This window comes from Phalacrocorax aristotelis, chromosome 4, assembly GCF_949628215.1.
Source record: "Phalacrocorax aristotelis chromosome 4, bGulAri2.1, whole genome shotgun sequence".
Lineage (NCBI taxonomy): Eukaryota > Metazoa > Chordata > Aves > Suliformes > Phalacrocoracidae > Phalacrocorax > Phalacrocorax aristotelis.
In genome coordinates this window covers 18,565,806-18,590,981 of record NC_134279.1, presented here as the reverse complement: position 1 = coordinate 18,590,981, position 25,176 = coordinate 18,565,806, and the positions used below count along the sequence as shown (strand labels likewise).

Below are 25,176 nucleotides of genomic sequence, written 5' to 3'. Positions count from 1 at the left end.
TAGAGTGTTTGTAGTAAACTACCATGTTTGCATACCAAGAAATTCCAATGGAGAGAAGCGAATTGCTACAAACGACAAAGGTAAATCTTTCTGTTCTGAAAATTATTCCTCAGCCAGCTTCCCAGTAACTTCATTTCCTGGATGATTTTTGATGAAACGGTGACAGTGATTCACAGAGAAAACAACTGCTTAGAAAGTTTTCTTAGGCCAACGCTGCTGGAAGGGCAGTGAACGTGCCCCTGGAGGCTGGCTGGGGGCAGCCGCAGTCCTTCCGTCTCGGTTGCAGTGCTCACAGAGGGCCCGTAGATGGTGCTGGGTAGTAGCGCTCGGCCCCTTCCCACCCTCCTCAGCGTCCCCGGTGGCGCTCGGGGTCCGGCTGCGCCAGGGATGCGTCTGCCCCGGCTGAGCGTGTGCTTCAACAAACTGGTAAAAGGCTTCCTTAGCAACTGCCTAACTGTTTGGCCCACTGATGAAGTTTAAACTTCTTTCGTGAAGTTGTTGGGTCGAAGAAAATTAATTCCAAAATGTTGCATGAACAAGCTGTAGAAGCAGAAGTTCCTGTGTGTTCCCATCAGGGTGTTCCACACAAGTCAAAGCTTTCTGCCAAGGAGAGGAAACGCTCCCCTTTGTTTCCTAAGTGTTACAGCCAGCCACTTGCTAAGTAACGCGTATCCCTGTCCTTTGTTTTCTGTCTATCCGTGGATCCATAGTCCAGGTCTAAAATTTTGCCGTACGACAGTCCGGAGAACATGGACAAGCTGTCTCTGGGCACTGTTAATTAAGGTCAGTAAATGCAGCCTGTCAGCAGAGACGTATGAAATATTAAATTCGAACTTGGATATCAATAACTGCTATAATTTAATTCTTATGAAACTTGAATCATGCAATGCTTAAACATCTGTGTCAAATATGTTGCTGTCTATCTGTCTATAAAACAAAGTGCTTTTAAATAATAGCTAAATAGTTTTTGAGGGCATTTGAGGATCAGCGTGATGGAAGAATTGTGTTCACCCTGGGAACTTCCTCACATAAATATGGGTGCGGTGTTGTAGCTTTCAGGTTAAATCTTCCACGCTCTGAAACTTGCTTCATTTCTGAAGAATTGGGGATGCAGATTTAGGAATTTGAGTTGTGCTGTCAATTACAAAGGAATTGAAATGGAATTTCCTCCGGCGGGATGGGTCTCAAGCCATGAAGTAAGTTTTATTTGGAAGCTGTTCGTGAAATCATGAAAGGGAGTTATTAGATGACTCTCAAATACTGTATTGGAATCTAGCATTTTCTTTTGTAGTGAGTCAGGAGAGAAGTGAGATGTTGAAAATAAATTTATCTCTGCTCGTTGGAAGAGAATTAAGTGATTGGGTTTTTTTCTGAGCTGGGAGCATAGCCTTCCTATAGTTTTACTGTGTGCTTATGCACGTTCCTGTAGTTTGTAAATGGATCAGATTGTTTCCCACTTTATATCACAATTTGAGGGGGTTAGGCCTGGGAATATTCCGCCAAAACAAATTAAATATTTCATGTTTTCAGAATTACTTCATTTAGTCATGGCTTCTATTTATTTAGAGAGAGTGAGAGAGAAAGAGCTGGTGTTGTTATAGTCTCAGCTCTATTTTTTCAATCTCTGTAACTTCCTATAACCCAATTATTTTTTTTGACCTTTGAAATGTACCAGACTGCATAAGCTGAGTATCCACTGTCCCAGTAATTTTCATCCTATGGTCTCTGCATGCTGTTATTTTAGGTGTATACTTTGCCATTATGCAAGTCGTTAACATTACCCCGAATTCTGCTGGTGGGTAGGTGGGAACGAGTACTGAGCTTTTCTTTCCTCTGTGTTGAGAAACTCTGTAGCTGAAATCACTGGCAAGTGAAACGTTACTAGGTGGGGACTTGTAGCCTAAAGCTCACGGCTATAAGTTCTCACCTGTGGAAAGGGAATCTCGTATCTCTGTTCAATGTGTTCTTCCAGCTGCAGCTGAATTTCTGCAGTGTTAAAATCCTTCAGCAGCTACAGCAATGTGTCACGCTGATCTGGCATTTTGCATCCTCAAAGCTTTGCTTAAATATCTGAACGGAGTAAAGCACTCCACCGAGCTGAGAGGTAGGTGAGTGTCACTACAACTTTACAGAAAAAGAAGCAGCCCCTGAGAGGTTAAAGCTTTCCCTCATCACACAGCAAGTCAATGGTGGAGCTGGAGTTACAGCTCGGGAGGTTCCTGGCTCATGCAACACTACAATGCTGTGGAGAAAGGTCATTTCTCAAAATAGTGCAGAAGGTTCCCGTTTGTTATTGATAATAGGTCAACAAAGGGCTCTAGAGGTATTAATAGGTCTCTGCATAATGTCCTTAATAATGCATAGTTAGCAACCTTGCAAAATTGACTACATTGCATTTCACTTCCACAGTTTTGTCTGCTATACTCTTGATAAGTATTTTTGTTTTAGCTCTTCTAACACAGCTTTAAATGAAGTAAACAGGGATGCTCACAAAGTAGACATAAATAACCTCCCTGTTAACAGTCACATTAAACAGCATATTCAGCTCGCCTATCAGAGCAGTGCAGCTCCTCTACTGCGATCAGTACGTGTTTGTGGGCCAGCGGGCAGCAGCCGGGGCACTTTCCTCTGCCACTTTGAAGCCGTTAGGCAGAGCTCTGTCTGCCTGTCGGGAGAATATAGAGGTGGTAGAGGATTTTGGTGGCAACCTTTTCACTGTGTTGTGCGAGATGGAGACAACACTAGCATTACTTGGGCAGCGCAGGAGCTGCTGTGCAAGCGTGGGAGTCCACAGAGATGCCAGATTTGGTGATGGTCTTCAGGCCTTCCAGGGAGGAAGGCAGACCCCATCCCTACCTAGCAGAACAGGGGAGAGAATGCTGAATTCTTGTGAAGGGCTTTTCATTGAGATTTGGTCCCAGCCATTCCTCAGATGTCCCCAGGGCTGGGTATCCAGTAGGTATTGCTGGATCTTATAGATTATTATTTTTTTTTTAATCTGCCTTTTATAAAATGCTCTTGATCCCCTTTGAACTTATCGGCTTCGGCAGTGTATTTACTGAAGCTTTCTGTTTCTTGTGTTTCCTCTAAATGGATTATTTGAACTGCTAGGTTACTTAGCAAATTCAAAATAGTCACTGAGTAGTAAGTATGAAGCTTGAGTCTATTTTTCCACTGAGCACCTAGACCTATGCATCTGCAGTTGAAAGAAGAACAAAATGATATTTTCTCTTAGCCAAGTCTGAAAAATTGTGGTGAATTATGGTGGGAAGAACAACATTCACAAAACAAACAGTTATTGAATCAATGTACTCAGCCCTGTTTTGCTTTGACTTTAGGTGAAGTGTTTCCAAACTGGCAAACACCAGGGGAAAAAAAAAAAGGTGGAAAAGAAAATGTGTAAGGGGAGTTACGAAACCAGAGCATGTATAGCATACAGAAATGGCAAGGGTGCTGTTCTCTCATCTTTGTATCTGCAGATATATATGTATTTGAATTAACAAAGCAATAGGAGCTTTATGTGCTGCATTTGATTTTTAATGCTTGTTGGTTGAAGTAACTGGATCTATTGTTGTGGGCATTGGGAATGCCAGCTTGGCTCTTACGGTCACTGACTTGTGAACATGACCTTCTGGAGGTCAAAACACAGGAGAGCTTGCTCAGTTTAATTCTCAGATGTACCAGTCATAAATAGTTATTGCTTTGAAAAAACAATGTAGATGTTCCCTGCCTCTATCTAGTTTGTTGTTTGTACTGAATTGTGGTGTGGTTTTTTGGTGGTTTGGTTTTTGTGGTGGGGTTTTTTTTTTTAACTAATTCATGTCTTTAAGTGGATTCAGATTTTTTGAGTGGTTTGTGTTTTTTTTTTTTTAAACCGCAGAAGAGTTTTCACGACTGAAGTTGTTTAAATAACTGATCAGAGACTGTAAATGTTAGTGTTTTTTGAGTGATGTTTTGGTACTTGATCAGGCATCCTGCTTTCATTCTTCTGGTGATCAAGTCAGACAGACATAGTCAAACAGTCCCACATAGGAAAAACAGTGTACTTCCAGTGAGAGAGGAAAAAACCAATAATCTCTTGTCATTGATGCCAAATGATTCGTGGTAAATGCTGATGGCTACATAATTTCAGCATTGAGTGCATCTGCCTTCCCTACCAGGGAACTCCAGAGAGACCTGAGTAGAACATCCTGCAAAAAAGACATAGAATCACAGAATCATTAAGGTTGGAAAAGACCTCTAGGATCATCAAGTCCAACCACCAACCCAACACCCCCAGGCCTCCTAAACCATGTCCTGAAGTGCCACATCTACACGTTTTTTGAACACCTCCAGGGATGGTGACTCCACCACCTCTCTGGGCAGCCTGTTCCAGTGCCTGACCACTCCTTCAGTGAAGAAATTTTTCCTAATATTCAACCTAAGCCTCCCCTGGCGCAGCTTGAGGCCATTTCCTCTCATCCTATCACTAGTGACTTGGGAGGAGAGACCAAGACCCACCTCACTGCCACCTCCTTTCAGGTAATTGTAAGGAGCGAGGTTGTCTCAGAAGAGACAAATGATCTCTTTAGAGTCTCTCAGTTCATGCTTCTGGTCTCGCCATTTGGGCAGTGCGAAGCTTGAATCCTTGTGGCAGAAAGGGAGTTTTCAAGGTCCATGTGGGTTGTGTTTTCTGGCTTAGTGGTTCCTCTAGATATGAATCCTTTCCAAAGGCTAGGGGAGTTGCTGTCAGTCCTCAACTTTCATCCTACAAGCCTGTCAGAACACATAGTATTTTAACACCAAGCATGACATGAAACAACCCATAGATTTTGTGATCCATCACCAGATCTGCTGGACTTACAGCAAAGCAGTCATGGCACTGGTGGTTAGATCACCTCCTGTAAGGTTCCTGGATGGTTCAGATGGGGATAGCTATACTTCCTCAGAACGTCTTTATATCTCCCTAAGAAACCACCAAGTTATAGCTACCGTGTTGCCCCTATCAAAGATTCAGTTTGAACTGATTTGAATGTTTTTATTTTTCATTAAATCCTGGTGAATAGCCTTCTTGCACCACACTGCTGCTTAAAAATGCTCACATTACCAGCTGAAATCTGCATCTGCTATAGGGCTGTTTGGGATCTGTGCGTAGGCTTACTCTGTCTAGGCAGTAGTGATGTTTTTCTGGAATTAGGAGAGTTTAGACCTCCTTGAAACTGGGCTCCTATTTACAACAGATTTGAGTATTTTTATGTCTTGCTAGAGAGCCTTATTTTTTCTCTGCTGCTCTATGGCTTGGTCAGGGAAAGCAACATGCTGTATATCTGCCTGCACTTGTGTGGAATTGATGCAGTGCACTGTGTGGTGTACTCAGATTTACAGCCAAGGTAAAAGGAACAACCACTTGCTACCATCTTTTTTTTTTTTTCCCCCTCCTCAATATATCAAACCGCTCTCTGTTCCTTCAGAAGTGATTTGGACTACTCGGAACCAGGGAAAATGTGCTAAAGAAAACAGCAAGCAGAGTCCTAAATCAATTACCTCGGGTATCATTTTCTTCTGGGTTCTGTTTCTGGCTTGTTTTTGACCAGGATTTTTTCACTGCTTTGTGATGGGCAAGAGCTACTGAGGTTAGAAAAGGTTTTGCAGCTGGAGGAGAGAAGGTGCAGGGCTGGCATCTGTTGTGTAAATAACTTTAAGGGCATAACTTTTTTTGAGAGGCCTGTTTCTGCTAAAGTAGTTCAAGGCATTGCTATTAGTCAGGAAACCTGGGTTCTGTAGCCCCAAGAGATTCCGATCCATTTGGATCCCCACCGCACTTTATTCTTCCTTGTTATCTTTTGTTTACGTGTTGTGGCCTTGCTCACTTGAGGGAAGATAGTTTTTTCCTTCTGCTCATATTTTAAGGTTCTCATGAAGGTGTATTTCTGCAGTCTTTCTGGCAGCGAATGGCACTGTGTGTTGTTCCCATTTTCCTTACTTCTGTCAGTAGATGGAAAGCTGCTAAAGCCAGTGTGAAAGTCATGCTACTTTTAATTACTAAGAGCAAAATACCACTTTAGCAAAGCTTCTCTCTCTTATTTCCTTCCATGTGGTGCCTTTGCATCACTGTCTTCTGACTCATTTGGCAAAGGCTGACAGACCTCTCTCAGCCTGAGAGGGCAGGTTGCAATCCTGGCAGTAAGAGGCACCTGACAGACGCGCCCTCTTCACCAGAGTTAGATGTGGTAAGTGATAAGGGGAAATGCATTTTTCAGTTGGAGTCAGAAAAGGATCTGTACTAGTCCCTCGCCCAAAATCCTGACCGCTTCTCTTCAAAAGATGCTGAACTTTTATTGTGCATCTGAGTGGCTGGTGTCACAGTATGAAATCTTTATTTATGGTTGTATATAAACAAAAATCAATTGTCCTCTACAAATTGTATTTCCAAAAAGCTGAAGAATCTACAGTCCATTAACTGTGGCATTAAAGAGTGAGTCTGAGTCTCTAGTAAGAGCACCTTTCGTTCAGAAACACTTGTTTGTTTTAATTTGGCTGCTGACATGGGTTGTCTGCCATTTCTTCCTGAAAAAAAAGAAGAAAACACTGCTGTTAGTGTTTAAAAGGAAAAAAAAAGTCACTGCACTGTGGTATTTAGTGTGTTTTCATCATTTCATATTTTTAGTAAAGGAAGTCCTGTATAGTTGAGGGGACATATGATATAGCGGCAGCACAGACAAAATAAGATGTGCAGTCAGGGGATGAGGACAGATAATTACTTAAATAAGTTGTTCATCTTCCAACTTTATTTGTGCAGGGAAGGTGCCCTGAGCAGCTGGTATGGCTGTCTGCTGTTCACCTTTCCAGGAGGTGCGTTTGAATTACACTGTACTGTTTGATCATAACCAGGAAAAAAAGAACGATATTTTGATCTGGAAGTACCTCGAGGTTAACTTCCGTGCCTTATAAATTAAGAAAACCCAGTTGTTTTGCTTCAGGGCCAGCCTGCGAATCATGGTGGATGCATTCCCCGTTTCCTAGTTAGGCTGCATTAATCTATTTTCTGACACCTCTCAAGTCCAAAAGAACCTGCAGGCTCTGTCAGGGCACAGCCAGAGCTTGCTGGGGAGAAAGTGTTGGTTCTGGGTCCTCCAGCAGCTCTTTGATTAGAGCCTCAAACTCTTGCCTCTCCATTCCTGGAGTTTTATTGCCAATCTCAGGTGTTGCCACCCGAGTCTCAGGTCCTCCCTTTAATGACCTGAAGACTGCACGTGGTCTGGCACATGCTCGATTGTCCATTAGCAAGAGAAACTGTGCTTATTATCAAACACACCACGAGATGTATCAGTATGGGCGAACGGATGGTATGCGGACAGGCTGCTGTCCTCTCATGGGCTGTCTCTGCCCAGGGTCCAGGTTGCCTGCTGGAATTGAAAAGGGTGAGACTTTCTTCCCTACAGTTTCAGAGCACTTCGCAGCTGTCTCTGGCCTGTGGCCGTGGGTGGGAGGTTTCTCTGTGTTCTCCCACCTTCCCGGGAGATCTTCCAAAGACCTTTGAACAGGTTGGGGTGGGACTTTACCCTGAACCTAGCTTTCTTCGTTGACTGTCCTATTTATTGCCAGGAAGGAAAGGGGAAACAAGGCTACCATCAGAATCCATGTTGAATGCTTCCTTGGGATGGTGTAGGATTTCAGATTGCACTTGACTGACAATATTAATTGCCTGATTGGGTGCTGCAAGTGCTTTTTCCTTTTATGTTAACAGGAAAGAAGTCTTCAGAAAGTCCCCGCGCATTACTGGGCCTGTGATGAGAGGATTTGAGGCACTTAGCAGTCTTACTGTAGAAGGCGGATGATTGATTTGAGTTCGTTACGACGCTGCACCTTGTTACAAGTGGGGACCCTCTGCAAGAACAGAGCAAGAGGAGACAAGGTATGTGACTACTGTTGGGGTGGAAGTTCTCTGGCTTTCAGTGTTTGCACAGTAAATTCAATGTCAACATGCGTACAGACAGCAGATCTCAGGGGAGTTAGAGGTAAATAGCCTTTCTTTTTGAGGTTTCTAGAAAAAGCTGCAGAGCTAAGGGATTCCTTTGAGTTTTTGGCCTGTCATGAATTGGCAGATGACCTGGGAGGAGGTAGTCCCTGGTCGTTTGGCAGTGCCAAGAGCGAGCTTTGAGCCGTGCAAGCTTTTGGCAGCTGGGGAACATTGACACAGGAGACTTCAGAGTCCTGGCCTCTCTTTGGCCGCCAGTGACAGTTTTTGGTGATCTACTTTATTTTTATTTGGTCATTAAAAGTTAGGTGTCTGAGTTAGTCTAGCCCATGAAGCTAAAAAAGTCCCATGGGAAACAAATTTTCTGAACCATACAAAAACCCACCCCACCCATTTTGTTTTGGCTCCTAAACATGGAGGATTCTTGAAGTCTCTATGGCCAAATAAGAGCCTGGATCTTGACAAGCTATGGAGTAGGTGAGAAGAAACTAACGACAGAGCTCGTGTGACTTCTGCTGCCAATGGCAAATATAAATGTTGAGGAGGTGGCTATTACGGCGACGGAATCAAAACTCCTGACGGAAAGTGTACAGTTTCCAAAGAATGCTCAGGAAAACCTCTCTGTGTAAAGGATTTTGGGAACCAGATCCAAAGCCAGTCGGTCAGAACATGGTCAGTAGCGCTCATCGGCAGGAACCACAAATTCTGCTCCACAGGAAATTCCTGTGTCTTTTAAAACTTGCCTGGCAGCAAAACATTCCACTGGAAGAAACCTCTGAGCGGCCCTCATCTCTGGGTTTTTTCGGGTTTTTTTGTGGGTTTTTTTTTTTTTTTTAAATTCTTCTTTCTGAAGTGTTTACCCTGAGAGCAGGACACTGGTGGAATTGAGAAATGACTGGGACAATCCAGCAGGGCCAACGCTTTTACCACAGATGGAAGTGAACTGTGAGCAGAATGGGCTTTTCATGTAAGAGGAGGGGGCCAGAGGGGGATAACAGCGATGGTCGAAGTAGCCTCTGATTGTGGCGAGAGCAAACAAGAGTGGGACTGTCCTGCTCAAGGGCCTGCAGCAGGCAGCCATAAAATAACCTGGGGAAGGCTCGTCAGGAACCATTTTTGCAGCACAGGTAGTGAGGGGCCAATTCAGTGCATCAGTGCAGCGAACAAAGTATTTTTTTACATAGTGGGTTTACACGTAACTTGTGGAAAACCACGTTCCTGGAGATACTAATAGGTTTAAAGAAAAGACCAGGTTCAGTGACAACAGGTCGATCCTGCCTCCCTATCGTAAGTACTTACGTCTCGTGCAGCCACGTTAGGAAGGCCTCAGATGTGATTTACTATGGCTGCGCCGAAGGGGCTGTAGTTAATTAAATAGAGCTTAGAAGAAAACACGAGTGGATTCTTTTTTTCCTGTTAAATTCCTTGTTACACGAGTTGAGCTGGCCCAGGGTACTGGGAATGTCGTGGAGGGCACGTAGCCGAGTCCTGCCAAACCCGTGTGTGCCGATGGGCTCGCTGTCGTAATGCAGAGCTGCTGCAACCCAGCTGAAGAAGGTACGTGAGGGCTTCAGACGGTAGGTGCGTGCGTGTAGAAGTGCCTAATAACCTTTTACAGTGTCCATGGCATTGTTTTCCTGTTAAAATTGGATGTCAATTAAGTTTTATTATGCATTTATTTGCTTTAATAGACTAACCACAGGGAAGTAACAATGTGTGTATCGCAAAATGCATTTATTCATGGAATGTGAGATCCCAATTTTGGGAAGTGATTAAGCGCACCCTTAAGTATATTTTCCTGGTTTGAGTGGCTGGAGGAGTCCTCCTCTTAGAGAAATCTGTCACTTTGAATAAGAATGAAACCCGACTGGTAAAAATGCAATCTTATCACAGTATCACCATATAACTGGATCTTATTTATTTTTAATTGAAATGTCAACTTAAAAGATGCAGTGCATATTTTAAAATCACATTAACGTTATATTTAGATCTTTTCATTAAGTTCTAGGTATGCAGTCCCATTAAAGATAGGTAGCTAGGTATAAAACCACGAAGTCTTAATGCGTGCTTACTAAATATTCAGAGTGCAAACGGCATTGCTCTGATAACACCCGCAAATAGAGCTATTCCGGTATGTTTTAAAAATGACACCAGCGTGACTGACAGCCACCAATGTATGCTTATTACTTCAGAATCACATTGATGGAGGGAACACTCCTGCAACTATTTATCTTTACTTATTTATGCCATTTATATGCCATTTACATTTTTTTTTTCCCTCAACTGGAGGGTAAAAAAGACACTGTGATTTTATTGCTAAAACAGTTACTGCTCCTAACTGTAGTGGAGTGCACATGTGTGCTGTGTGCTGGGAAGTCTAGGTGTCTGGAAAGCGTTAATCCCTGCAATACAAGAAATAGGAGACATGTATACTTCCTTATAATTTATTTTGCTGGTTCTCGCAAGAAATTTTTCATTAACACAGTTTTGGAGAAGTTAGTCCTACGAGGAGGCCGAATGACTCTTTGCTTTCTCCTCGAGCAGCGCAGCATGAGAGGTGCGACGGCGTGGAGGAGCCCAAGCCTGGCCCGGCGCTGCCGGCAGGGCCGTGCTCTGCTCCAGCCCTTTGAGCTGGCTTTTGGCACAAGCGTCAGCGCTGGCCACGGCGCTGGTGGTGCTGCTGCAGGTGCTCAGGCAGAGAGGAGCAGCGAGCCTTTTCTGAGTCGGGGCTAGACCAGGCTCAGGTGGTTGTTTGTGGCAAAATGCTTCAGGAGGCAGCGAGGGCGAGCTGGGGAAAACGTGCTGATATTCATTCGCTCACGCAGTTAGGAGTAAATGGGTTCTACAGTCCTGCTCAGCTACGTGTGAGCACATTAGTTACAGCTTTGGCCCTCCCAACTGGCTTCCTGTTAAATCTGTTAAAAAGCAAATTCTTCAGGCTCGTGTGTGAATGAACATTCCGGTCTTAAATAACAAGGAAAGAATCAAGAAAGTATTTGACCAGCGAGAAAGTGAGGCCTATTTTTGGTTTTGGTCACATTACGCTGTGCTGCGAACGTTGGCATGAAGGTCTAGGGGCTCAGCGATAGAGAGTGTTTTTCTGTTCTTTATTTAAACAGGCACCTTCCCAGAAGAGTAACAATCCATGGTTTGCGGTTCCAGTGAAAAGCTGTCTGGGAAGTGCTGGAAAAAAAGGGTATGTGATAGAAAGTAGAGGTTTGAAAAGTAAAGTAGGGCAGAGCTACGTGCAAACAGCGGAGGATACTAGAGGAACTCCAAGCCTCTTTTCATTAACTGGAGCCTAAATTGGAAAAACTGTTGGGTTTGCTCCCCCCCCCCCCCCAACTCAGTTGTGCCATATGTTGCATTGTAATCACAGTTGAGGGGGAGGGAAAGAGAACAATTAAATAAAAATGTCCAAAACAAAGCAAAACCACCTCCTAGCATGGAACGCCCTCCCCCAGCTTAAAGCAGGGCAATAGGCTGCAGAGGTGTCACAAGGCTGCAAAGCAGCGCCAGAGGATCACTTTGTGCTCTTCTGCTGTACAGTTGTTGGGGTGGGTTTTTTGGTTTATGTTTGGGTTTGTTGTGGTGGTTTTTTTTTTGTCAACTTAATGGAACATTTCCAGCTGGTGTGTCCTCCCAACCCCACTACTGCTCAGCTCCAGCTCTAAATTACCCTTTTTTTCTTTTTTTTTTTCCTTTTAAAATGGTGGGTACTTAAGAGAGCCCTACAGGTAAATATAGCCACTGCCGGGTTGGTCAGAGGCAGCTGTTCCGCACATGTGGAAGCGCAGCAGCTGCCTTTCTGACGTATCGCCTGGTATCTGGCAGCTGGATGGCTTCCTAGCACACAGAGCGTTACGGTCCCGAGAGCTACGCAACAAGCCCACAAGCCAAGCAAAATCCTGGCCTTTGGTTCAGATGTAACCTGTTAACTCGGCCGAGGTTTGCCAAGACACGCGTGACGTCTGAGCCGCCCTGGCTGGCTCGATGCCAGCGGTGCTGTGCTGCAGCCGGTGCGTGCTCCTGGGGGAACGGGCAGCAGGCTCCTCCCTGCGCCCTCCCAGCTGGGTTTTTAGGCCAAGATTTTTAAAAGCAGCTGGTGGATTTTTTTTGGTCAAGATGAGTCGTCTTGAAGACGCTCACCTTTCGGGGGGCCTTGAACGCAGGGCACTAAACCCTGCCCCTCCCTTCCCTTTTTTCCAGGGGCTCCCGCCGGGCACTCAGGCCTCGGCTGCCCCACGCTCACTGTCAGCTGTCACCTCTGGAAGTTTTAGACGCGTCACTGGCAGTTTCTAAAACTTTGATGCAAAAGACGATGCCTCGTCCCTCGCAGACTACTTGAGTGCCTCTGCGGTGGGAAGATGACATACCGCTTACTGCAGCTCGGCAGACACGGTAGCAGTTGGTAGACCTCCAGGTAGGAGAGATTAAGCTGGTGTTTTATTAGCTCTAAGAAAATATATAGCAGGGAAGAGGCTGTGCAGGCTCCTGCACGGTCTGCCTGAGCGCTGACCCCTCGGGCAAGAGGCTAGATCGCCTTTACAGCCAGTACTTAACCTCGCTGCTGAGCCTTGTCAACAAGGAGGCCAATTAGCGGCAGATGTGATGGTGGATGTCTGTTTGTTAGGAGCTTAACGGATATATTTTTAACACAACATGTATTTTAAAACATGGCTCTGCATAAATAAGAGCATCCTCTGCAAAAAAATCCTTCTCTACACTCAAGCGTTAGAGAAAATTTTAGGTTGGTTTGTTTTTTTCTTTGTTTTGCTTGTTTGTTTTTGGTTTTATTCTCCAAAGATTTTGCCAACCCTTGTTCTGCTGGGCTCATGATGACTATGGTAGGTGTAGGATTATAAAAATTAATGCTGCTTAAAAAAATGCCCACTTTTAAGTTAATAATGATTTTTTTAATTAACATATATGATATATTAAAAATATATGTAGATGCAGAATGCCAACAGGGCAGTTCTTGCTGTCCTGAGAGGGTCAGTACCCAGAAACCATCGCAGTTTAGCACCTCACGTGTCTATTGGTGGATGTATCAGAAAAGACAGGTTAGGGAAAGTTGAGCTAATTGATTAAAAGTGTGCAGGTCTACAAGGACGTCACAGCCACCTGCTGCAAAGGACAGCAGCTCTGCCTCACGTATCAGCATGTGACACTAACGCCCTGTTTGGGTGCCCAGAGGGAGCTTCTGTCAGCTGCATGGGTTTTGGTGAAGCTGGAGAGGCTGACTGCAAGAGGGCAGTTGATGGGTTGGTTGAGGTTGGGCCTGAGCTTTTAAAGAAAAGCTCACAGTAAGACTGAAGGGCTGGAGCTACTACAAGACTTGCGCGTAGCCGCCAGCTGACTACAATGCGGGCAGGGTAAGCCAGACCTCGCTCAGCCCCCTCCTAGAGACATCAAGACACCGCCAAACAGTATAGGGTACACTGCTTCCAGGGACAGCCGTGTCCCCTCTCCTCTGCAGTCAAGGTGCTCTTTGACCCACTCCCCACGCCTCCTCTGCTTGTTTTAACTGAACATTTGAACCTATATCTTAAACCATTGTCTCAGTTAAATGGACGGTTATAATAATTCACAACAGCACTGTAGCAGTTTACACTAGCAGAGGTCTGTTTTAAAACCACCGCAGTATAATCAGGCCCTGGTAGCTCGATCGCTGAAATACTTTTCAAAATTAGAGAATTTGCATGATCGTCTTTTAATTGCTAGGGTAATTATTTATGCCTAGTGCAAAAAAACCCCACATAGACTATCACTATGTATTTTCTGCTACAGAAACAGCGCAAGTGGAGAGGAAGACCACCTCTTCCCAAACACAACTTACCAACCTTCTGTCAAAGCTGGAGATGCCCTCCCTTCACCTGACTAGGCACTAGCAAAGGAGGGGCGGTGGACCCAATACACAGGCTGCCCACAGCACCACGTCCTCTAGCAAGGTACTGATAGAGGCCCTCAAAATTAGTGTCCACACCCCAGTAGAAATAACTGTAAGAATTTTCAGTTGATTAGACCTTAACAGTGCCCTGAGGGCAAAGGGCAGCCCACATGTATGTAATGTTAACATTACTTTATCCAAGGATAACTTTTGTCTAATGAATACCCAGATTTTTTTCCCCGCCTTGGTTAGTGTTTAAATGCTCTTAACTTCCTATTAGGATGTTTAGTATCATTTCATGTTCAGTGGAGCCAATAATATCTTTGCTTCTTGGAAATTGGCTGCTCCTAGGGTTTCCTTCTTTGGCCTCCTCTATGCATTTTAATTATTTCATTAATCTTTGGTGGAAAAAAAAGCAAGCTTTTTCTAAAATGCTGACAAACTGCGTCCATTATATTTTTACAATAAAAAAAATAGATTTCCACTACAAACTTTTAATACACAATGTTCCTTTATTCACTGCATAGCTCCTCTTTAAGGAACGAGTTCTGGCTTCATTGGAGCGGCTGCCACGCGAGACCAGGTTCACCAAGCTACTGCTTAAGGATCTGACTTTTGACCAGCGGGGCTGAGGAGGGCAGGGCCGGAGCTCCGTCATCCACGTGACTGCGCGGGCTCCTCACAAGAGGTGTCACCCCCCTCCCAGCACTGACCTGGCAGGTTGGTACCAGTACAGAGCCCACAGAGAGAACTCCGCTAGCCGGCCTGGGAGCATTTGCTGTGTTTCTTCCATCAGTACTAATAACCAGAGCTTTCCCTCTCAATTCCAACCAATTCAATCAATTTTAATTTCAATCACTTTCAATTGATAACATCTTACCTTTTTTCTTGGTATCTTCTTGCCTTGTAGAAGAATCCTTTCCCCCTCCCTCCAAGTCAAGCCTAAATCTATTTACAGTGAAAAAAAGAGAGGAAGGAAAACCAGAAAGAAACAAGAATATAGCCAACCTTTTTAATTAGAGTATATTGTACTTCCAAACTGGATACACTAGAAATTGGCAATGCAACATAAGATGCAAAGGAATATACCAGTTACTGTCAAAATGACCCTGTACAGCCTTATAATGCAAAAAGCTTTATACAATACAAATTTTTATTAATGTACACAAACCTTGACAGAATGATATTTGAACATAATAAAACAAGTTTTAAAAAAAAAAGGACAGAAGAAAGAAAAAAGTGCTGAGAACTTTAACTGAATTACCCAATGGAAAAACACGCTAGCTTTCTTTAAAGAATGCATAGTGAAAACCAGTATGAAATTACCTTTATGGTGGGGGGGAATTTATCAGAACTGTTGGTCATTAGTCGGTGGGGGGGCCTCTGGAGAACATTCCTTTCTTTAGCCTTGAACAGCAAACCAATTATCTTCATAAGCATGAGCTCTGATAAATACTGTTTTTTTTTTTCCTTAAAAAAATAAAAACCTCCTAACACACTTTTCCTTACAGAGAAAACTCCTGTAACTTGCCAGAAAGAATTAATTTATCCTTTCCAAAGTGCTAAACAAATCTCCCAGGTACATTAAACATTATGATGTCAGATACTGGTACAGTGGAACGTTGTCGATGGCGTGGCGTCCGCACGCTGACAGCTCATTCGTGGAAGTTCCAGCCCTGTTTAAACTGCCGTTTGGGTTACATAAAGCGCCCTACTAATACTCCTACTTCGTCCTCCCAGACAGCTGGACTTTACCTGGCGGTCTGAAAAATAAGCTTGTTGATGTGGAAGTGTTTGCTCTGCTGTGGTGGGGTCAGAGATATACACATCGAGTCTATTTTAAAGAACCGGTGTAGTTTCTGGATGCAAATTTTATATTTCATGCTGTCGAGATACTAAATTTTTTATGCTTTGAGCATTTACTAAACCAGCATTTTCCATTCTGTCTGTACTCCGGGGCGGGGGGAGGCTACCAGGACTTCTGGTGGAGCAAAGCATGGCAAACAGGGCCCTGAGTTACGGGGGTTGTTTACAAGGGTTTATACGTGCTTCGGAACAGATGGCTTTGCTTTATTGTGAGGAGAGACAGAACTGCCACGTGCTCGTTAGAACCAAAACTGTCTGCTGGAATGTAAACAAAATGGCGGGATTTCTCTGGCCTTTAATTAATAATTCCAAATGAAAACCTGCTACTATTTTGGATATTTCCCCCTTGTACATAGCTTCCAGTATGTTAACAGGAGCGCACAGGTCAGGATGTCCTCCCCGAACAGGAAGAGTTTGGTCATGACAGTGGAGAATGTTTGGCCATCTCAGTGCAAAACAAATGTAGGAATCTTGCAAATAGGTTAAATGAGGCAAGCTTTGTGTCAAAAAAGTGTTTCTGCACAAGCTTCATTTAAGAACTAATGAAGATTGAGTTCTGCTTCTAGTTGTGCATATGGCTAAGAGCCCTTGTGGACCAGAAAAGCTCCTGCACTGGGTGTTGCTTTAGTGCTGTCATGAACAAGGGGTTGCTCCAACTGGCCTGTCGGATCCCCCCATCCCACAACAACCTGCAGAAAAATTTCCTTCAGGCCAGCATGGGACGTGGGTGGGTAGCACGGCAGGTGGGACTCAGGGCACCTCCTACGGCGGCTTGGCCAAGGGACAGAGAGGGTCTCTGACAAAAGCTAGGTCAGACCTGGCTAATACCTGGTGAAAGACATCGAGATCCGAATCCAAGAGACACCGTGGAAAACAATAATCCCGTAAGGAAGCATTCCAGTGAGTCACATGATAATTTTGCAGTGTTTCATGTTTTACGCTTCCAATTTTAATGCAGAGTATTTTTAGTCCTGATCTTTCTTCCTGGATATTAAGTTCTCTAAGAAACACAAAGCAATTAACAGTCAGTTAGCTTCTCTTAAATTAAGATCACTCTTGGCATTTTGAGATTAACGAAGGTTGTACAACCAATCCGCATTTGCTTCTTCCTGCAATAAAGTGCTACATAGAACATGTCATTTTAATGACCACAAGTAGGAGCGTTAAATAAGTATAGAGTTAGCTTCCTAGCGGTGTACACTATCCGCCATTAACAGAAAGGAATAAAGTATTACTAATAACATGGAGGGTATCGATAGGACCCTAGAATTTGCAGTACAGTTGAAATACTGAGGGTATGAAAGAGAACTGTATGGTTCAAACAGCATCTTTTTATAGCTTTATATTTCAAAGAAGTTACTGGTACCTTTTCAAATAAACAGTCTTCTTACCTTCAGCCCGCAGATATCTTTTTATTTTTTTTTGCAAGTGAGAAACAAACTAGTGCAAGACTAAAGCACTGTGCAAAACTGCCTTTTTTTTAGTCTGAGTATTTATACCCAGAATTTATCCATACCCTTTTTTAAATCCCCTTGTTGGATTTTTTTTTTTTCCACCATAGAATTCTAGTTATACAAGTTGTTCCTGCAAACTAAAAGGTAACCACTGCATAATACAGTATATATATAATATTTATATGCCCTTTTAAAACAAAAGATGTATGCTATGGCCCAGACACAGGTGACACTTACACCTGTGTGACAGTTAAGAAGTGGGCCTGCTGCGTGGGTGTGTGGACTGCACGCACCGCAGATGCGTGTGTGAGTTCATACACACGCTTTTTGTTGTCGTACTCTCATCCTGCAGTGCTGAAAGCAACTTTTTCCTCATCCGGTCTACCCCGAATCCTCAAACCTTGACAACTGAGTACAAGGCATCAAACAACTAAAGGGAGCCGCAAACAGCACTGAAATAATACGCCAATTCCCCACCCCGAACCGAGCGTTTTGCCTTCGACACCTCTGCAGTTCAGGGGAGACGGAGGGAAGGGAGGGAGCAGGTCGGCAAAAAAGGGGAAAAGAATAATAATTAAATAAGCCAATACAAGGGATGTGCAAAAGCAACGTTATGGCACGCTACAGGCAGCCTCTCTTTCACGCACCCAAAGCCCAAAAATAAAATGCATCAATATGTAACCTTACAAGTGCTGATTGCCATTAAGGACACTCCTTTTCAGCTGAACAAGACAAAATAGTTTCTTAGATAAGAGTACTGGGAACATGCCTCTGAAGGTAGAAGTATGCAGTAGGTCACCTCTTGAAGATTTAATAAAGCAGCTTTCATGTCGATGCAATAAGTATACACACAGAGCTGGTTTCTAAACCTTACTAATGATATAGTACAAGGGTTCGTTACCTCTTCGGTCTACGTTTTGCAGCAATGTATACCTGCTGGGTTTGTTGGGGTATTTTTGGTACAGAATGTAACTGCCCTCAGACAGTTTCTGCCCTTTCCGTTAGTCCAAGGTAGGCAAGGAAGGAGTGTTTAGGTGAAGAGGCACCTCCTGGTGCAGTCTGAGGTCTGGGTGGATGGAATGTGAGATCGTAGTGGTTTTTGGGGAAAAACATTGTTAAAGGAATAAGGTGGGCAAACTCTGAGTTCCAGTATTTATCAAAGCACAGGGAAGTGCCGTTGAGGGCCAGGGCTTTCACTGCCAAGTTTGGCTCTGCCCTGCTGCCATGTGCAGCTGACATAGCCACTGTTTGCAGAGCCTGGGAGGCAGACATAACTGAGAGGGGCGACAGGAGGTTCCTGGAGCTGTTCACTGGTACGAGTGGACTGGCTTCCTTGGAGGTTGAATACTGGCCCTTCTTCTCCTCTTCGGAGCAGTCCCCGTTCTGGTGCTTCTTCACGTGGCGGCTGAAGACAAAAGGGTGGGTAGTCTTGAACAGGCACTCGTCGCAGCTGAAAGTCTGGCGTGGAGCATGCTTCAGTTTCTTGTGCAAGTTGAGATTGTCTTTGCGTTTGCAGCTGTAGCTGCACTGGTCACAGTGAAAAGGGCGCTCACCGGTGTGGACACGCACGTGTTCAATCAGCTTGTTGGCGGTCTTGGACAGGTAGCCACACTGGTCACACTTGTAATGGTTGCCAAGGCGGTGTTCTCGGATGTGCATCTCCAGCTCCAGCTGATTTGCTTTCACTGTCTGGCAGATCCGACACTTGTACTCCATCTTGTAGTGAGTCTTCAGGTGGCACTCCATCGCTGCGGGGCGGTTAGTGGAGTAGATGCAGAACGGGCACCTGGCAACACAGCAACGACAGGCAGGGACAGAGGAAAAAGAAGTCACTCAGCTTGAAAACCTGCATTCCTGGTTTAACCCTGCCACTCAACCCCTCTCTGACCTACTACGGAGGAGAAAAAGGCACTTAGTTCTCCCTGTAAAGCCTCTTTCAACTACTTGGTTCACCTCGACAGGCCTCTACTTAGAGGAGGTTTGCCCATTTAGTGGCAGTGGAGCTCACGCATTCCTAGGAAACCACTGAGTCACTCTGAAGGAGCATCCCTTTAATCTGGCTTACCTTGAAGGGGAAGATTCTGCAAAGCAGGCCGGGAAGTGCAGGGTGGGTGACTGATTCACAGGTACTTTGTATAACGACATTCCTAGTGTTTGCACGAAGTCGCTTTGGCCATTTTTTCCATTAAGAAGTGGTTTAAAGTGAGTGTTTACAGATGAGTATGAAAGGAGCTGTTTAAGTAAAGATGGAATAAACTTGTAATACCACATGTACAGCAAAAGCTTAGGAAATTTCCTTTTATGTGACCTTGAACAATAAGCTTGCTGGGTATCCTGTAAGGAGCAGCTGAATGCCAGTCCGCTGGGGTGATTTGTAGGGATTCCCGTTTCTGGGAGATGAGCTAGCCATGCTCAAAGGGGGGCGTGTGTTTGGCAGTGGTTGCCTACAGCCGCCTCTGCCACGGCAGGAATTGTTCCTGTGTGGGAACAGGATGCGGGCTCCGCTTACTCACTGCGGCAAGCGTCCGGGCCGGGCTGGACGTGGCAAAGGGCCTCACCCCTGGTTCCTGAACCAGGAAGGGCCGAGGAGGCTGGAGGAGGGAATCTTGAAAGCTTGGGAGGAAGCCTGGGCTGAACAAGCCTCGACACCAACAAACCCCAAAACACACCCGCTTTTGCTTTACGTAGCTGAGAGGAAGTTGGTGAGGACAGCTACCTGCCAGGGATCCCTGCTGTATTAAACAAAGCATGGTCCCTTCCAGCTCTAACTGGTGAGCTAAAAGAGCAGGTCTAGATAAAGAGATATAGCTAAGGCACCTGGCTACTGTCTTACAGACAGCTCCACCTGCCAATGATCCGCGTTCACTGTTCAGCAGGTCTGCCACTTCTGTTCTAGCATTTCAGAGCATTTCTAGGCAGAGATCCTCTCTCCCCACGTGGGTTTTCCCTTGCTACAACTGGTTGCATATACAGGTTTAATATTCCCCTACCTGCTAATCGAGAGACTTTTGAGCACAGTGAGCAATACAGGAGGACAAACGGTTAACTAAAACATCCGGACGCTTTTCCTGATGCACATCAAGTACTCTGATCCAGAGAGGGAGCCTGGCATTGAGGCTGCTAACGTGATTAGCTCTACTGCAACAGAGGATTCAGCTGTCTATGCACACATACCTCTCCTGGGCTGGGTGCTCTCTGGATCAGAATCTCAGATTTTGACCTGGAGCTGGAGGAATCATGTTTTTTTCTCTTCCCCCACAGCAAACAGGAGACAGAAAAATACAATTTACTTAGATCTCTTCAGGCTCTTCTGGATGCCTTAAAAAAAAATAAAGCAGAGCTTTTTCTTAGGTGCAGCTTTGACGGTACCTAATTATTACTCGAGCTGGGAAGGATTAACTTATGTAGACTGCGAAGCCCATTCTGTCAGGAAGGCCTGAGTCATAGGTCATGGGTTTTTTTCTTGGTAAATAGAACAGATTCTGTGCAGCTTAAACCCAAAGTGCATTAGACAACTGGTCTGTACATCCAAGACAGACATCCCGTCGTTCTGGCACACTACTTGTTTCTCAGTCTGGTCTTCTTCCCAGATTCAGTCATCACTTCTCAAGTGACCACAGATCTCAGTTCATGGAACTACTGAGCTGGAGACCAGACGCTGCCTGGCAAACAGAACCAGTTTTCAAAAATTGCAGTGCAAACTGATAGAGCTACTCGTGGTAACACTAAACGTGGTGTGCTCGTCACGTGACAGTTACAGTGCACTGAAAACATCGGTTTGCTTAGCAAGAGCAACAGAAGCAGGGAGTCCTGTGCTGAACCCTAGCTGGGCTTGAAGCAGGTCCAGCCTCTTTTCCTGCAGCAGCTGGAACAAACAGAGACCAGGGACGTGCATCTTGCATAACGTCACATTGCCCGCCCACAGAGAGCAAGCATATGGCCCCAGCAGTCACTCCTTCCCTCAGGGGTCCAACTTTGACATAAGGGCATGTTCCTTCTCTAGAAACACTGCTCTGCACCAACAGACCTTAAAGGACATCACCGTAGCCGAAACCAAAGGGTTTTTTCCTTAAAAGAGTGTATTACTCGTTACATGTTAATTTGTACAATAGCAGTCGTTCTGGGGCACGCAAACCAAAGCAGAAAGCATCAAAGTTATTACTTCTTGGAGAGGACAGACTTTGCGTTGGTCTACAAAGGCTATAGCCTTTAAGGTTATAACTTCATACCCAGTTGCAGAGACTGTACAGGGCTTAGTTTCTCTGAGGTGCCTGTGCTATGTGCTCTCCTTTGCTCTGATGCCTTGAAAAAAAAAACCCTCTTAGTTTGCCAACGCCTCTGAGTAGTGCTGCCTCACCCTCTGTAGGACCCAGCACATACTGTCTCCTATTGGACTTGGAAAGGACCATAGTTTGTTACGGCTCTAAGAGCAGCGGACTCTACATCTGCTGCTGGGTTACCGACCTGCTGCGACGATGCTACGCTAAAGGACTGGGCTTGGGTCATCTAAATAAAAGGAAGCCCCAGATCTGGATTACTAGACATCATTTAACTAACCCTTTCTAATTGGCTTCCTTTTGCCCTATCCCCACCAGTATTAGAGGTGCTTAACACAGTAAAAGTTTGTGTACTTGCTTTCCTTACTTGAGCCCACCGGTGGGGACAGTGTGGCATTTCTTGTGCTCCAGTAATTGTTCAGGTGTCTTCATGAACTTGTGGCACACATCACACTCGAACATCCGTGTGATCAGGTGGATTTGCAGGTGGCGCTCAAACATATTTTTTGTTTTGCAGACAAAGTTACAGAAAACACATTCAAAGCCTGAAAAATAAACCAGCAAAATGTGTTCCTTACATTGTGGCCAGATCGACCGCATAGAAGGTGACAGTTTGTATTTGTTTATTTACCTTTCTCTGACTTCTCTTCAGTGTTCACTGAGGTCTGACTACCAGGCACTACAGAAATGACTAGCAGGTTGTTTGAACCCTTGTTTTTTGGGGTTATATCTGCATCTTCTTTGCTGTTGGCAGAGTCGCTCAGTGCTGACAGCGAAGATGAAGATGGACTGTTAGATTCGCTGGGTGTCTTCCTCTCTTCAGCTGAAAAAACAGGAATGACGAGCAATAACTAGTACAGCAGATTAGATGGACTCTCAGTGATCCTGGTTTAAATTTCAGGAAACACATTTAAAGTTAATCCAGACGTGCTTATTAGACAAGTCTGAAATTAATTGATTTGTTAAGAAATCATAGTTTTACCTCCTTCCTTTTGATTAGTGTTTACAACAGTACATCTCTCAGTTTGTCCCAGAACTGAGTCTATCTGTAATAGGAGGAGGAAGGAAGCGTGCAACTCTACCTCATTGCCAGGCTGAAAAAATCCCAAGAAGACACTTTGATTAGCTCTGAGTTCAACAACAATGAAGGACTTGTCACTTATGGAGGAAAGAGCTTCTGTCAGTTTTGGGGTGCAGAAACCAAAAGTTCCTACTGGTCCAAACTAAACTCCCTCCACCTTTCCATTTTTGTGGGCCCAGTGGGTAAATTTAGGAGGAAGGGCGAAGGAGAATAATCTCACTCATAGTACTGAGGAGCATCCTCAGTAATGATTGCAAGAGAGAACATTGTGGTCTCAAGATTTATCTGTTTTTATTAGGATCTCTTATTGAAGATAATTAATTAAAAAAAATGTTATTTAACTGGATCTAAAGTTGAAGCCCATCAGAGTTTCCTTATGTGTGCAATAAATGTATGAAGTTCAAATCCCAAACCCTATCACACACTAGAAATGAACAAGAGCGAGAGTTCTCATATGAGAACTGCTGTGAGCCAACGAGGCAAGGACGGGCAAATTATTACCTCCCGCCTATGTCTTGGTTTAATCAAAGCTGTATTAAGAAGAGACTTTACTAAAACTTCATCTTCTCCGTGTGATAATGTCCCCTGATCAAGGCCTCTGCAAACACCGGTACCTATGTGCCCAGCTTTAAACTGATGAGTGGCACCTTGAAGTCTTAAGACAAAAATGTAGGAATGTACTAATGGAATCTGATGACCCAAGCTGTCAATAGGGAGGATGACTGGGATATCATATAGAAAGATTCACTGACCTTGGGGACTAGAGTAATAGAAGTGGGATGAAATTTAATAGTACAGAGTACAAGGTTATGACCTGAAGGGCCAGTAACAAGAATTTTTCCTACAAATGAGGAGTGCTTCAGTTGGAAACAGCCAAGTAAAACTTGGGGAGAGGGTTGTTCTCCATAAATATACTAAGGGAATAAATTCTGTGGAAGGAGGGAAGAAAAGCGGAAGGAGCAAGAGGTGGACTGCTGTTTCAGATAAAGGACAGTGTTGGCACAAGAACAACGTATGTGTATCCTGATTGTCAGTAAGACACACGCTGGAAATTTTTAAAAAGTCCCTAATCTTTAACGCAGGAAAATCTGCAGCTGCCTGTCTGTGGAAGTAGTTGGTTTAAAATATTTATACTGGTTTGAAGACATATGCCAACGTCCTTACAAACAGGCCTTTTAGGACTTGGTAACATCACAGGATAAGGGACCGGAGTCAAGTGACCTAGAAAATCCATTCTATTTTTTCACTCTCTCTGTTTGCCGTATGTGTAAGCACTGGGCTGAATCGCCAGCTGAATGGCTCCGTTTGATGGGGTGAAGGAAGAACAAGGAGGGTTTTGTCTTTCTTTAAAAGACGAGCAGCAGCTCCAATCTTTTAGCCACAATAGGAAGATACAGTAGAGTACAGCTCAGCTTTGAGCTCCGATGCAAGCTTTTAATGTGGCTATGGGTGGCATTTCTCATCTGCCTTGACTTCCTATGCATGAAGCGGACTTACATGCAAACATCTCAGGTAGCAGGGAGTGGTGCCGGGAGCTACGCTGGCATAAAATCCCTTTCCAGTAGTTTATATTTCTGTAATTATGCTTAACTTGCGTACCTGTGAGCACAAACTGCATTCCTCTCTCCCTTCTCCTTCCCAACCTCTCCCTGTTTTCCCAATTTTATTCCTAGGACAGGAAAAGCAATTTAGCAATGGAAAAATTGTGCTGGATGCAATTCAGGCTCGGTATCGTCAACACAATTGTTAGTAGTTTGTGGCGGCAAAATGCTTCTGCCTGGTGTTATAAGAGAAATTAATTAAAAGGATTCTAATTTCCTTCTCCTTAAATTATGCTAGACTTCATTAGTTGGACTAAGCATATGGAGCTTGTTTGAAAACTGTTATTGCTCTTATTTTTGGCTATTAAGTGAACAGGACCAGGGAGAGAACACATGACTCCTTCTGTTATTTAATATAAAGTTACATTTACGGTATAGCTGAGTCACAGTGTCAGCTACACATCAGTGTGAAATTCCAAACTGATAGACTGTGGAGGCAAACACGCTGAAGAGCAAAGCGCAACACGTTGTGTATTTCAAACTTACAGCCAGGTATGCACAATTAGCCCTCAAAGTCACCTTCTCCTCACTGAAGTCAAGCAGGATTTTGATGAAATACTAAACCAGTCAGGAAAACAAACCAAGTATGCTGACTTCAACGGGGGGGGGGTGGGGTGGGTGGGGGGTGGGGATTTGGGGGGCATAAAGGGAATAGGAAGAAGGAGGGCTAAGTAGTCCTTCATTTATTTCCTTAAGCTTGAAAATTGATCTGCGCTAGCAGATTATTTGCCCAGCTGGAGTCCAATTCACTTCAACTTTGAGAGATCAGGCCTTAATTAGCAAGCCTTTCAGTGAAAGTAGCGCGCTAATGGGAAGTGTGAGGGTTGCACCTAAAAAGCAAGGAAGAGAGAGATCACTACAGCTGGGAGAGAGGGATCATCACCTGTGTGCTTGCTGTTGACATGAGCCTTCATATCTGCCTCTTCCATAGTGACAAAATCGCATGCTGTGCAGCAAATGGAGAACATCCACTGCTCTTTATCCACATGGAGGGACATATGACTGACAAACTGGACATTCATCTCCGTCTCAAACCCACACACGTGACAG

General features: G+C 44.4%; 1 protein-coding gene and 1 long non-coding RNA gene across 8 annotated transcripts in view; one reads left to right on the top strand and one right to left on the bottom strand.

Annotated features, from left to right (window-relative positions):
• Positions 1-387: 387 nt before the first annotated feature.
• LOC142056143 (uncharacterized) lies at positions 388-25,132 on the top strand. Its single transcript, XR_012660237.1, has 7 exons — positions 388-783; positions 7,727-7,894; positions 11,077-11,153; positions 12,167-12,380; positions 13,748-13,908; positions 14,375-14,567; positions 25,058-25,132. It is a non-coding gene; the product is annotated as an uncharacterized LOC142056143 (long non-coding RNA).
• The window catches only part of ZNF827 (zinc finger protein 827), a 107,910-nt gene continuing 97,579 nt past the window's right edge, over positions 14,846-25,176 (bottom strand). Inside the window, exons 11-16 of one of the 7 annotated variants that reach the window (XR_012660233.1) lie at positions 25,010-25,176; positions 22,076-22,267; positions 21,812-21,989; positions 20,342-20,829; positions 19,233-19,399; positions 18,865-18,953 (exon numbers count right to left, since the gene is read on the bottom strand). Coding sequence is in view for 2 of the 7 variants with exons in the window: in XM_075090447.1 (XP_074946548.1) it covers positions 18,146-18,953; positions 21,812-21,989; positions 22,076-22,267; positions 25,010-25,176 (1,345 nt within the window). In the remaining 5 variants the exon portion in view is untranslated. The other 6 variants (XR_012660236.1, XR_012660232.1, XR_012660235.1 and 3 more) reach the window with 6 other exon arrangements.